The sequence below is a fragment of the Acipenser ruthenus genome, unplaced genomic scaffold (genome assembly GCF_902713425.1).
Source record: "Acipenser ruthenus unplaced genomic scaffold, fAciRut3.2 maternal haplotype, whole genome shotgun sequence".
Taxonomy (NCBI): Eukaryota; Metazoa; Chordata; class Actinopteri; order Acipenseriformes; family Acipenseridae; genus Acipenser; species Acipenser ruthenus.
Genome location: NW_026708790.1, coordinates 122,950 through 138,079, shown reverse-complemented (window position 1 = coordinate 138,079; position 15,130 = coordinate 122,950). Strand labels below are relative to the sequence as shown.

General features: G+C 44.0%; 1 protein-coding gene across 1 annotated transcript; it reads left to right on the top strand.

Moving 5' to 3' along the window:
• Positions 1-3,155: 3,155 nt before the first annotated feature.
• LOC131736085 (zinc finger protein 444-like) lies at positions 3,156-8,232 on the top strand. The gene is made up of 2 exons (XM_059021795.1): positions 3,156-4,125; positions 7,918-8,232. Exons 1-2 carry the CDS (start codon positions 3,156-3,158, stop codon positions 7,923-7,925), a joined length of 978 nt encoding a protein of 325 aa, XP_058877778.1. The 3' UTR covers positions 7,926-8,232.
• The last annotated feature ends 6,898 nt before the right edge of the window (positions 8,233-15,130 follow it).

Here is a 15,130-nt window from a genome sequence, read left to right as displayed (position 1 = left end):
TGGCCATGGGCTTTGGTTTTGCCCAGCGCCGTAACGAAACATTTAGCTACCGGGGCATGCAATATATATATATATATATATATATATATATATATATATATATATATATATATAAATTGCATGGATCTCCGGAATGAAGCAACCGGAGGTGGATGGAAAGACTCAATATTGCAGCTACAGCATACAAACATTCTAAAAGCTATAAACAAAATAGGTGTATTTTTTCCTCCAATACCTCTCAGTTAATTATTATTATTTGTTTCGTTAATTCAATACAATCTAGGTAGCTATATATATATAATTGTTATTTTTTTTTTTTGGATGTTAGGAGTTAGGATGGTATTTACTCGCGCATAGTTTTGTATGTTATTTCCGAATTTCTCCTTTAACATGTCTGAAGGGGACACTGTATTACTTAAAACGTGAATTAACGTATTAAAACGTGTTAACTGTGAGCAGTTACCTTGGGATTACACACCAGGTTCAGACGCATTGATTGGACTAATATATCCGCAGGCGACCTAAGACTCACCGTTTCAACGGTGTCAGTAGTGCTCAACAGATAATAATGCATACAGAAAAATATTGTATACTGGCCATGGGCTTTGGTTTTGCCCAGCGCCGTAACGAAACATTTAGCTACCGGGGCATGCAAATATATATATATATATATATATATATATATATATATATATATATATATATATATATATATATATATATAAATTGCATGGATCTCCGGAATGAAGCAACCGGAGGTGGATGGAAAGACTCAATATTGCAGCTACAGCATACAAACATTCTAAAAGCTATAAACAAAATAGGTGTATTTTTTCCTCCAATACCTCTCAGTTAATTATTATTATTTGTTTCGTTAATTCAATACAATCTAGGTAGCTATATATATATAATTGTTATTTTTTTTTTTTGGATGTTAGGAGTTAGGATGGTATTTACTCGCGCATAGTTTTGTATGTTATTTCCGAATTTCTCCTTTAACATGTCTGAAGGGGACACTGTATTACTTAAAACGTGAATTAACGTATTAAAACGTGTTAACTGTGAGCAGTTACCTTGGGATTACACACCAGGTTCAGACGCATTGATTGGACTAATATATCCGCAGGCGACCTAAGACTCACCGTTTCAACGGTGTCAGTAGTGCTCAACAGATAATAATGCATACAGAAAAATATTGTATACTGGCCATGGGCTTTGGTTTTGCCCACCGCCGTAACTAAGCATTTAGCTACCGGGGCATGCAAATATATATATTTGTGGCACACTCTACAACCCGGTTTCTCAGAGACGTCGGATTCAGCGGCGAAGAGTTGCGTCGCATAGTGAAGAACTTATCTGAAGCAGCAGAGAGGAGCAGCAACTGGCTGTGGTTGAGACGGAAAGATTCTGGCTGGGGATCCCAATCACAATAGAAAGAAAGAAATGCTGATGTACAGGTAAGTAAGCTGGGCTGAGTTGAGTGGGGGACGGAGGGGGGTCATGCTGGGACGCCAGAATCACCGTCGAGCCCTCTTGAAGTGTCGTGGGCTAGTCAGCGAAACACTGAGGATGGAAGGTGCCCACTTGAAAACCCCAGAGATGTACCCTACTTAGCTCAATCCAGACGGTTGTCATGCTGATGCGCTGGGGAGGCCGCACTTTGGTTGATCCCCGGAGCCAGCATCACAGCCGTCGTGTGTGCTGATGCGCCAGGGAGGCAAAATAAGATGATCCCTGGAGCCAGCATTACACTTCAGCCATTAACACCAGACAGAAGGAAACGTAAATGGATGGAGACACATATGGATCACATTAGTTTACTGTAAAGCTACGTCTTAGTTGGGTCTTATCTTGGCGAGAGCCGAGTTCAAATCAGCATGAAGTTTTAACATCTACTCTTGTGTAATGGAAATCATATATATATATATATATATATATATATATATATATATATATATATATATATAAATTGCATGGACCTCCGGAATGAAGCAACCGGAGGTGGATGGAAAGACTCAATATTGCAGCTACCGGGGCATGCAAGTCTCCATATCGTAGATACCGGGGCATGCAATTAATATATATATATATATATATATATATATATATATATATATATATATATATATATATATATATATATATATTATATATATGATGGAGAGGCATATTCCCATTCCCTTAATAGTTAGGATGGTATTTACTCGCGCATACACTCTAAATCTGGGGTTGATACTGTGGAGGAAGCTTTTAGGGTGCTTCGAAGAACCTTTTTACTAGGGTTCCATGAGGAACCTTACAAATAAGGATCTTTTAAGAACCTCAAGGTTCTACTTGGAACCTTTTATGTTTATTTACAAACTTACATGCATAATATTATATATATATATATATATATATATATATATATATATATATATATATATATATAATATGCGTGTGTGACAAAGAGAGAGTGAATTCTTGTTTTAGATCTCCCTTCCGACCGGTGAGGGCACTGGGGAGGAGGAGCAGGCAGAGCCACGGTGCGCAACGTCACAGACCCGGTCGGGAAGCGCAGTGGCAATCACGCATTGGCTGACGGCGGTTGCCCTCGCTGACCAATGGGGACGGGACGGGGCGTACAAAAGGGGGCGTGGCCCGGGGTTCTGTTCCTTCTGGCAAGGTACAGTGCGTGTGAGGCAGAGAGAGAGAGAGAGAGAGAGAGAGAGAGAGAGAAACGAGCAGGGAAACAGAGGAAGGGTTTTTGAAGACGGGTCGTCTTTGCTGTGTGGACTTTTGCTAACCCATCTGTTCTTTGTATTTTAGAGCACTAACGGGACGCTCCGGGATTACGACGGCGGAGCGACTACCCGGAAGTGCTGGTTTTGTTACCCCCCGTGTTTTCCCGTTCCTGGATTACAAAAGGAAGACAGACTGTTTTTTGTTGTTTGTTTATTTGGGACTGCAACCCCGTTTCTCTTTATGTTGTCGGGTTACACATCGTTGTGTACCCCGGCGGCCCTATTGTTTATTTGTCCCTATTATTTTTGAGTGCGTTTGGTAACCGGTTTTTAAGGAAATAAAACCCAAGCGCTTAATTGAAAAAGGACTGGAGTCTGTCATTTTGCACCACACCATCGGTCAACTCTGTCACACGTGGAGTCAGAAGTGGGATGGACCCAACCACTTTGTCGGCGATCCTGGAGGCGTTGGACAGCCGGAGGGAGGCTGAGGAACGGAGGAGGGAGGAGAGATACACGGCTCTTATCGAGAGGGTGGGGATGGGGATGACGTCAGCGGCGACGGGCCCCGTGCTGGTTGCCCCGAAGGCCCGGGCCCAGAAAATGACGGTGGAGGATGACCCGGAGGCCTACCTTGTAGCCTTTGAACGGTTGGCTACCACTGCAGCATGGCCCCGGGAGTACTGGGCGAGCCAACTTGGTCCCTGCTTGATCGGGGAAGCACAAGCAGCGTACCGGGCCATGACTGACGACGATGCCGCCCAGTATGACCTGGTTAAGCAGGCTATCCTCCGCCGTCTCAATATCACGGGAGAGACTCATCGGGTCAGATTCCGGGAGTTCCGGCGACCCCCCAACACCCGGCCCAGGGTGGTAGCCCAGCAATTATGCGACCACATGGCGCAATGGCTGAACCCCAGTCAGAAAACCGGGATTCAGATGGGGGAGGCCATTGTGATGGAACAATTCTGCCATGTGGTCGGGGCTGAGACGCAGGCATGGGTACGCCGGCATAACCCCACGACGCTAGAGCAGGCCGTGGCGTTAGCCGAGAACTACGAGGACTCCCTGGTGTCCGCCCGAACCACCCTGCTGGACTGCCCCCCTCCCTCCGCTGCCAAAGGACCGCCGTCGAACCCTTTTCCCGGACCCAGGGCCGTCAGATCACCGGCCCCGTCGGGCCACCCGGCCCCCTTACAATGGAGGCAGAGGTTGGCCCCCAGCTGGGGTAGAATGGTTCCCCCTGCCCCGCTGTCATACCAGCAGCGGGACAAATATGTACCACCTTTACCCTCTGCCCCACCCGTCTGTTTTAGGTGCCAGCAGCCGGGACACATTGCCAGATACTGCCCGGCGGCCATGGAGTGCGACGTGGCTGCGTGTCACCTGGCGTCTGAGACAGGTAGGAAATGGGGAAATGGTCGGGAGGGCCCGTGTATGGTTGATGTTGTATTGGGGAATGTGAACACCCACGCATTAGTGGACACAGGGTGTGAGCAAACTTTAATTCGAACAGCTCTCCTTGGCGGTATGTCGTGGCAGCCACAAGGCCAGGTGGCAATCTCCTGTATCCATGGGGATACGGCGACATACCCCACTCTAAAAGTATATTTATCGGTAGGCCCGATAAAGCGCCACCTAGTAGTGGGGGTGGCCGAAAAGTTGCCACATCCAGTTATTCTGGGTCGAGACTGGCCGCAATATAAAGATTTAGTGGAAATATCGGCAGCCTCGACCACACGTGTAGACACGGCAGACCCCCGGGGAAGGGAAGTAATTGGTACTGTTTTTCCCTTCCATACAGAGCTGTTTTCTCCACTTTTTCGTCCTAGAAAAACACGCAAGGAGAGACGGAAGGAAAAGTGGGAAGGCGCATCGATAAGACACGGTTGGGGTCTGGCGGGAGAAGGTGCTGATGGTCCCAAACGTCAATCGAAGGGAGTCGGAACGCAGTGTGACCGGACGGGCGAGGTTACTGGACCCTCGAGGGTAGAGACTGCTCCAGCCCCTGTCAATATCCCGGACGTGTGGGCCTCAAGCGCGGACCTAGTGTGGGAGCAGAACAACGACCCCACACTGGTGCACGCTTGGGAACAGGTCCGGTCTATTGAGGGTAAGGATGTTGACGGCATTGGGACGCTGGTATATCCCCATTTCGTGGTAGAGGGGCACTTGCTTTATAGAGTAAACCCAGCCCCGGGCACAGGACAGCCTGTCAAACAGTTGATGGTTCCCCCGTCCTGTCGACCAGAGGTCATGAGGCTGGCGCATGACGTCCCCTTTGCAGGACATCTTGGCGTGGACAAGACGAGGGACCGAATACTGGCTCGATTTTACTGGGCAGGGCTCTACACCGAAGTGGCGAAATATGTAGCTAGCTGCCCAGAATGTCAGAGAGTAGCACCGGGTCGAGTGCGCCCCGCCCCTCTGGTCCCACTGCCTATTATCTCCACTCCCTTTGAACGCGTTGCAATGGACATAGTTGGGCCAGTGCTGCCTTCTGATTCCGGGTACACGCACATATTAGTGATGGTGGATTATGCAACGCGGTACCCGGAAGCAGTTCCGTTGCGGTCCACTAGTGCCACTGCAATTGCGAAAGAGTTAAGTCAGATTATGGCTAGGGTAGGGATCCCAAAAGAAATATTGACTGATCATGGAACAAACTTCCTGTCGAAAACGCTACAGCAGGTGTACAAAATTCTAAAAATACGTCCCATTAGGACATCCGTTTATCATCCCCAAACGGATGGGCTGGTGGAACGTTTTAACCAAACATTGAAGCAAATGTTGAAACGGTTTGTGAGTCAGGAGCAGAAACATTGGGCTACCCTTCTTCCTTACCTACTCTTCGCAGTGAGAGAGGTGCCTCAGAGCTCAACGGGATTTTCCCCCTTCGAGCTATTATATGGCCGGCAGCCACGGGGCATCCTCGACCTGTTGAGAGAAGGTTGGGAAGAACACAAGGGCTCCTCTAAAAATGTAGTGCAGCATGTGCTCCTACTGCGTGATCGCCTTGATTTAATTGGTCGACTGGCTCAGGACAATCTCAGATCGGCTCAACATCGGCAACAGCGGCATTACAATACCAATGCACGAATTCGAACCTTTCGGCCAGGAGATAAAGTAATGCTGCTTCTTCCATCATTGGAATCGAAACTGTGTGCTAAATGGCAGGGGCCATATGAGGTGATACGGGCCATAGGATTAGTGAATTATGAAATTAGACAGCCCGATCGCCGAAATAAAACAGAAATCTATCATGTCAATTTGTTAAAGCCCTGGAAGGCAAGGGAGGTCTTATTCATAGCCCCAGGCGAGATGGAGGATGACTTAGGACCCTGTATAGAGACCCCTAGCCCCAGCCAGATTTCAATGGGGAAACAGTTACTTCCAGATCAGCAAGTAGAATTGCGTAAGTTGATTGGGAAATTTGGGGATGTGTTTTCTGACGTGCCCGGCAGAACTAACCTTACCAAATATGCTGTTATTACTCCGCCAGGGGTCACTGTTCGGGAGAGGCCCTACCGGATCCCAGAAAGCCGGCGGAGTGGCGTCCAGAACGAGGTGAGGGCGATGCTTGAACTTGGGGTCATTGAGCCTTCCAGAAGCGAGTGGTGCAGTCCTATTGTTATAGTGGCCAAGAAGGACGGTACTAATCGCTTCTGTGTCGATTTTCGAAAGGTCAATGCTATCGCCAAGTTCGACGCCTACCCCATGCCTCGGATCGACGAACTTCTCGACCGACTGGGGACGGCCGGGTTTATCTCAACTTTGGACCTGACGAAGGGATATTGGCAGATCCCTTTAACCCGCGATTCATGTGAAAAAACGGCATTTTCAACTCCGGATGGTCTGTTCCATTTTAAAACCATGCCGTTTGGGTTACATGGTGCGCCCGCCGCCTTTCAGAGACTGATGGACGAGGTGTTACATCCCCATCGTGAGTATGCAGCAGCTTATATTGACGATGTGGTGATATATAGCTCCACCTGGAGAGAGCATGTAATTCGACTTACAGCCGTCCTTCAGTCTCTGAGGGCTGCCCGGCTGACAGCCAACCTAAAAAAATGTGCGTTTGCGAAATCTGAAACTCAGTACTTAGGATTTATCATGGGAAACGGACAGGTGAAACCCGTAGCCACCAAAGTCCAGGCTTTGGTGGACGCGGCGGTCCCCAAAACTAAATCCCAGGTGAGGTCACTGTTAGGATTGGCCGGTTATTACCGCCGCTTTATCCCCGAGTATGCCACCGTGGCCGATCCTCTGGTGAACCTCACTAAGAAAAGTGCGCCAAATTTAGTCAAGTGGTCAGAAGAGTGTCAGGGAGCGTTTGAGACCATTAAGCGCAAACTGTGCCAGGCTCCTGCGCTAATATTACCAGACTTTAGCAAGAGATTCCTCCTCCATACTGACGCGTCAGAGGTTGGTTTGGGGGCGGTCTTGTCCCAGAGGGTTAACGGGGTGGAGCATCCCATTCTTTACATCAGCAAAAAAATGCTTCCTAGGGAGCGCAATTACTCGGTTGTAGAGAAGGAGTGCTTGGCCATTAAATGGGCGACTCACTCCCTCAGATATTACTTACTGGGACATTCATTTGATCTAGTCACAGACCACGCCCCACTCAGATGGTTAAGCACTATGAAGGATAGCAATGCCCGGATAACTCGGTGGTATTTGGCATTGCAGCCTTACATGTATCGTATGGTACATCGTGCAGGGAAAGATCACCAAAATGCGGATTATTTTTCCCGGGAGGGGGGAGTAATGGGGTTGGTAGGTTTGGCCGAGTGTTCCTTCGGCTCCACTCTGAGCGGTGGGATATGTGACAAAGAGAGAGTGAATTCTTGTTTTAGATCTCCCTTCCGACCGGTGAGGGCACTGGGGAGGAGGAGCAGGCAGAGCCACGGTGCGCAACGTCACAGACCCGGTCGGGAAGCGCAGTGGCAATCACGCATTGGCTGACGGCGGTTGCCCTCGCTGACCAATGGGGACGGGACGGGGCGTACAAAAGGGGGCGTGGCCCGGGGTTCTGTTCCTTCTGGCAAGGTACAGTGCGTGTGAGGCAGAGAGAGAGAGAGAGAGAGAGAGAGAGAGAGAGAGAAACGAGCAGGGAAACAGAGGAAGGGTTTTTGAAGACGGGTCGTCTTTGCTGTGTGGACTTTTGCTAACCCATCTGTTCTTTGTATTTTAGAGCACTAACGGGACGCTCCGGGATTACGACGGCGGAGCGACTACCCGGAAGTGCTGGTTTTGTTACCCCCCGTGTTTTCCCGTTCCTGGATTACAAAAGGAAGACAGACTGTTTTTTGTTGTTTGTTTATTTGGGACTGCAACCCCGTTTCTCTTTATGTTGTCGGGTTACACATCGTTGTGTACCCCGGCGGCCCTATTGTTTATTTGTCCCTATTATTTTTGAGTGCGTTTGGTAACCGGTTTTTAAGGAAATAAAACCCAAGCGCTTAATTGAAAAAGGACTGGAGTCTGTCATTTTGCACCACACCATCGGTCAACTCTGTCACAGCGTGTCTGCATAATTTGTCTGGTTAAATAACATGCTAGGAATTACTGGTTTGCAATATCAATAAAAACAAAGAAATACTTTTTATAGAAACCCTTTATTACGGGTAGAGCAATAAAATAAATAAATACAGTATAGGAGTTATACTTTTAATTATAACACATAAATGCATACAAATAAAACAGTCTGTATATGTTTCATTACCCTTAGAATAACAAATACACAAATAAGTGAAAGGCTGACAACATTTCTTGACAGGTAGATATATAAATATATTAATTATAACTAATCATAATATATTATCCATAATGTAATCAATTTAATTACAAACAAAACAAGCAAAAACCTAACTTTAGTCACAAGTATTTTATAAAACAAGTATTATAAAAAATATTAACACATTTATTTATTTTTATTTATTTATTTATTGCATTTATATAGCGCTTTTTATACAAAAGTATCGCAAAGCACTGTATAGTACATAGCAGGAAAAAAATCACAATCCGTTTGTATAGCAGGTCACACATATAACTGCTACACTCAGCCCATTTAAATACAGATTTAAACAGTATACACAATACAAAAGCACCAATTTTAAAGTTACATTAAAACCCACTAAGATAAGCGAGCCATTTTATAAAAGTGTGTTTTTAGTCTTGACTTGAAAACTGTAATGGACCCAGATTTCCTGATAAACGAAGGCTGAGCATTCCAGAAAAAAGCCCTGCCTCCCGTGTTGTTTTGTTGACCCTAGGAATAACCAGCAGCCCCACATCCTGTGATTTCAGAGTGTGGTTTGGAAGATACGGTGTCAGTAACTCCTGTAAATAATGAGGTGCTAATCCATTCAGGGCCTTATAAGTTAACAGCAAAATCACCATTTAAAAAAGTACATTACAATAATCAATTCTAGATGAAACAAAGACATGTATTATTCTCTCGGCATCAGATACAGAAATAATTAGAACATAAGAAGGTTGTTTCTTTTATTATTTATTTCTTATTTTTGTTTGTTGTTAGTAGCTTATTGATCCCAGAATCTCATCAAGCAGCTTCTTGAAGAATCCCAGGATGTCAGCTTCAACAACATTATTGGGGAGTTGGTCTAAGTTTGGCTATATTTCTCAAATGGTAAAAATATACTTTAGTAACTTCCCTAGTATGAGTCTAAAATGATAGATCAGACTCAAAGATTACCCTCAAACTCCTAATTTCGTCTTTAAATTTTGATGAGAGACTGCAAGGGCCGTGCTCATGTAATCCTACATTTCCTTTTAGTTGGTTCTGTGAGCCCACTAGCATAACCTCTGTTTTATCTCAATTCAACATTAGGAGATTCTGTGACATCCAATGCTTGATGTCTGTAAGGCAAGTAGCTAATAACACCCAGGCAGAAGAATGTCCTTGCTTTAGGGACAGATAACAGGTGGTTATCATCAGCATAGCTGTATACAACTGTAAGTTGCCCTGGGTAAGGGTGTCTGCTCAAAAGAAAAGAAAAAAAAATAGTAATCCCTGAGCCTGTGGTTATTATAGCAGAACCAACACCCTTATTGCTTTCCCGACCTGGCGCCTGACAAAAGAAAGTTTACTATTCCCACTATACTAGGTGGAGTTTTCTGATCTTTTTGGAGTACCCAAAATACATTTCTCAATATAATATTAGGCTGTTTTTTCTCTGTGGGTATTTGATATTGTACACAAAATACAAGGAAAAAAGAAGCCCAAATCTCTGGGTGAGGGCCTCAGGTTATTATTTATTTAGCAGACACCTTTATCCAAGGCTTACAGAGACTAGGGAGTGTGAACTATGCATCAGCTGCAGAGTCACTTACAATTATGTCTCACCCGAAAGACGGAGCACAAGGAGGTTAAGTGGCTTGCTCAAGGTCACACAATGAGTCAGTTTGCCGAGGTGGGATTTGAACCGTGGACTTCCTGGTTACGAACCCTTTTCTTTAACCACTGGACCACACAGCCTCCTCAGCAAGTAAATGTTGTCCATTCATTCTCAGACCAATTTTTGTATCAAGATGGAAGGGGTTTCCCCAGATAATGACAGGTGTGGGAGTTGTAGGGTCCTTAAAAAATAAAAAATAAAAAAATAAAAAACAGAAAAATAAATCACTTACACTGTATTTTAAAAATAAAATGCTGACGCAGCATCTTACGTTATATTGTGATCATCTTTATTTGCATATTCCCATTCCCTTAATTCTTCAATTTCAACACCATCCCTCTCCCCTGATGTAATAATTTATAGCTGTTAGTTTTTAATACTTTTCATGTATTGTATTTGATGCCATGGGCTAGAAGAATTGGAGGTAATTCTATTTATAAATTCACTGTTTGGCAACAGCAGTTCAAAAAATATATATATATATATATTCCGAATGTTTTCGTTAGAGACAAAAATCCAAAGTTTTTAATACAGGTGATTTATTTATTTACTTATTTATTTATTTATTAATCATTTTCAGCATCTTTAAACAGCTTGTTCAGTGGTAATCACGCACTGGATACTGAAGTAAACTGCAGCTACGTTCCAGCATGAATGAGACACGGACAGTGCGCCACGTTCAACCTTGACCTCTGTACACCAGAAGCAGTTTATAGTAGATTTATGTACATTTAAAGCAACATTGTCTTTGTTCATGATGATATATGATAAGTGTATTAGTTTGGTTCTCAAACAAACAAACAAAAAAATCCTTGCATGTTTTTTGCCCCGCCCCAAGTGTAAAAACAAATATTCTCTGACAGCATATAGACAGTACGTGTTTTCCGCAGCAAACAGATTCTTACGGTCTCTGTTCATGATGACAAAGAGTTTAACTGAGTGCATTGTTTCGATATGTTTGATTGGTCTCGCAGCAGTATGGGTAAAAATAGACTGAATGGCCTTGCCCTGCTAATATGTGCGGACATGTCCCAGGAGGAAGTGTTACAGCGTTTCGATAGATCAGGCCATAGGAGGATTAGCAAACCCTGATTTAAAGTAAAGTCTTCTAAATCAGTTTTTAATTGTGGCATCATACAGTCTCAGCAGTCCGATCAGTCTTAGCATTAGTATCAGCAATCTTACCAGTCCCAGCAGTGTCAGCACCGGTCTTACCAGTTTCAGCACCAGTCTTACCACTCCCAGCAGTAGCAGCACCAGTCCCAGCAGTGGCAGCACCAGTCTTACCAGTCCCAGCAGTGGCAGCACCAGTCTTACCAGTTCCAGCAGTAGAAGCACCACTCTTACCAGTCCCAGCAGTAGCAGCACCAGTCTTACCAGTCCCAGCAGCACCAGTCTTACCAGTTTCAGCAGTAGCAGCACCAGTCTTACCAGTCCCAGCAGTAGCAGAACCACTTACCAGTCCCAGCAGCACCAGTCTTACCAGTTCCAGCAGTAGCAGCACCAGTCTTAACAGTTCCAGCAGTAGCAGCACCAGTCTTACCAGTTCCAGCAGTAGGAGCACCAGTCTTACCAGTTCCAGCAGTAGCAGCACCAGCCCTGCCAGTCCCAGCAGTGTCAGCATCAGTTCCAGAAGTAGCAGCACCAGTCTTACCAGCTCCAGTTGTAGCATCAGTGTCATCAGTGTCAGCATTAACTTCAATAGCAGTGAACCAAACGCATGTCTCTCAATGAAGGTATAAACCCATCTACGTGTTCATATCTATAACTTCTATTCTTCTTGTCCTTTTAATATCACATATTTCTAACAGTGTGAATAGGGTAATTTTAGGAATTTGTTGTATCGCTTTGCAGTTTGCAATAATAGTCTCCAGGCTTTAAAATATGATAAATTTCACCTTCGTAACATGAACAGGATATGCACAGGGTTTTGTTTTTTTTTTTAGACAAAAATTTGATTTTTGCCTCAGTAAAAATCTATTCCTAGCTAAGCCCCAGGTAACATTAAACTGGTAAGATGGACCATGTCTAGGCAAAATGATCACATGCTTGACATGATAAAACAAGCCCCACCTTGCCCAGACTTAGAGCCAAAGGATTGTATGAACATGTGCCCATACTCACCTTGCCCAGTCAAGCAAAAGGATCAGCTGTTTAATATCATACAGCATAATGCATCTTGACCAAACAACATGGTCAATAAAGTCTGCTATGTGAGCCAATTAATATATATATATATATATATATATATATATATATATATATATATATATATATATATATATATATATATATATATATATATATATGTTTCTCTACAGCAGTTGAATTGACAGTAGAAAGTTATGTAAAATAGTTTTTTAAAGAAAACATTTTTTTCATGAAAGAATATTTGTCTGTTAGTTAAAAGGACAGCTTGAAATTGTGTTTAGTTTTTCCTGAAGCTTACAGTACTCCCGAAAACATTTGTGGATCACTCACTTTTTTCCTTTGCACTTTAAGATATATGCTGTTTGTTGGCAACTGAAACTGCCCCTCCTCTAAAGTGATCAGATTGATTAGAGGTACAGTACTTGTGTCTCCCAATACCAATGCATCAAATTAACTTCATATGCAGAATTACATTGATTTTTTCTATCATGTAATTGAAAACCCCTGTTAGAAATAATATGTAGTGACTCTTTTTCTTATTAAATCTGTTTGTGTGTTTATGTCTTTGTCTACATGCCTGGAACGCTTACTCAACTGTTCAAGTGATGCGCACCATTTCAGACGCTGTCATATATTGACACCGTAAACTACAATACTTAATGCTTTGTCACACAATTACCAGGAATTATTATTCAGTACTGTATTTTAACGTTGTTGTTTTTTTTTTATTTACAGTAGTACTAAAATAAAATTGTTTTCAGTTTGCATGATTGACAAATTATATTAAACACCATGGTTTTAAAAGAACGTCGTTAAAAAAAGTCTCATTTAGTCAAGAGAAAAAGATACAGTAATTTGTGTTTTATTATTTTCGTACCAGAACCGCCCGAGAAATCGTAGCAGAGAAGCAAATCATATATTTACCTCATACTTAATACTCATGTATCCTAGAAATCGTCATTAAACAATAGACTTAATGAAACATTTTACGTCAGAAAGTTCCCAGAAGTATCATAAGTATTACCTTTTTCCTCTCTCAGTTCAGGCCAATTGATTATCGTCATCAGGTTTAGTAAAAAAAAAATTACCTCAGAAATTCTATCATTGACCCGCATCATTAACAAAAGCAAAATAACCTTTTTATTTTAATCGTGGATGTTGTACAGCTGTCTGTACGTCTTTAGTTTATATTTTTTTCATTCATTCACACAAATAAAGATAATTAGCGTTATTAAAAGGTTTTACTCACCTCTCAGTGAAGAAAGCTCTACCGTCTGTGAAGAAACGTTGAACACCTGCCTCGCGCTGTGGGTTGCGATGGCAGCTGATTGGTTGAGAGGGCAACCGCTGTTGCTGGGGCATTTCTTCGTCGACCGCGCTTTTTCTACTTTTAGTAGTTAAAAATTTCAAACAGCCTTTTGCCAGCGATAGCATAATGTATTTATTTATTTATTTATTTATTTATGTTGTATTGTGTTGTGCAGGGGAGTTTTCCCTTCTCGTCGGGTCAGGCAGCATCCTCTGGCTGCTGGGCGACGTAGAGAGGGAGACATGAGAAAAGCAAAGGATTAGATATAAACACTTTCCGCCGGGTCAGACAGCATCCTCCGACTGCTGGGTGACGTAAAAGTGAGAGAGAGAGCAAAGTTTAGACATATAACATACAACAAACTGACTCTCGCTCCCGACGGGTCAGGCAGCATCCTCTGGCTGCTGGGCGTTTAGTGGAGCAAGAGACAGGAAGGGGACGAACAGGACAAAAGGACAGATCCTTCGCAACTCAGTGCAGCATCCTCAGGCAGCTAAGCTGGCAGCTGAGCGGCGTGTAGAGCTTAGGAAAAAGTGTCTCGTGTCCGTTTAGGAGAGACGAATACAGAGAACCCCCCCCCCCCCCCTCGGTCGGGGCCCGCTCGGCAGGTGGAGGCACGGCCTACTGCATGAGGGGGCTGAAATGGTCCTGGACCTGAAATAGAAGAGAGGAGATGGGACAGCAAGGTTGAGGCCTGGAAGGCTTAGCGCATAAGCAGCAGAAGAATAGGATGTGGCCGGGGGTCCCCTCAGGCCGGCGAGGAACAGCCGGGCGGCAGTGGTTGAGACGAGAGGCCGACCCGGACAGCCGGGGGAGTGAGACTCACTTCCCCCCCTGAGGGAGCCCTGTGCGGACAGTGCGATATGGAAAGGAGCAGAGGTGGGGAGGAGGAGGAACAAAAAAGAGGTATGACACAGGCCCGGTTTTTGGGATGGAACCGCATAACAGTCTCGCGTTTTGATTGGTCCATGTCTGTCACATGAATATGTCGTCACACGAGTGGAAAAGCGTGCAGGCATTTTTAACATTGTGATCAGATAGAGTGATCTGCTTTCCACAACCTTACCATTAAAATATAATGTGGTATTACACTGTACTGATATTACAAACTATGAGGAATTACTTTATATAAATTATCATGTTATGCACGAATGTAAGAATTGGCTTTCTGTGGTGGTGTACTTTTTTCTTTCAAGTAGCATATATCGATAATCGTTTTTGCGATATATTTTAATATAAAACATATACGCTATTGCAGTTTTGTTACAGAATACATTAGTTTATCTCTAATGTAATCACAGTTTTACATATAGACTGCCCCTGTTTTCATTTACGTCGCAAATTCTGGGCTGCTTTGCTTTTCAGATAATGTCCCAAATTCTGGGCCGATTTGGTTTGCAGATAACATCCCAAATTCTGGGCCGCTTTGGTTTTTAGATAACGTCCCAAATTCTGGGCCGCTTTGGTTTTTAGATAACGTCCCAAATTCTGGGCCGCTTTGATAACATCCCAATTTCTGGGCTGCT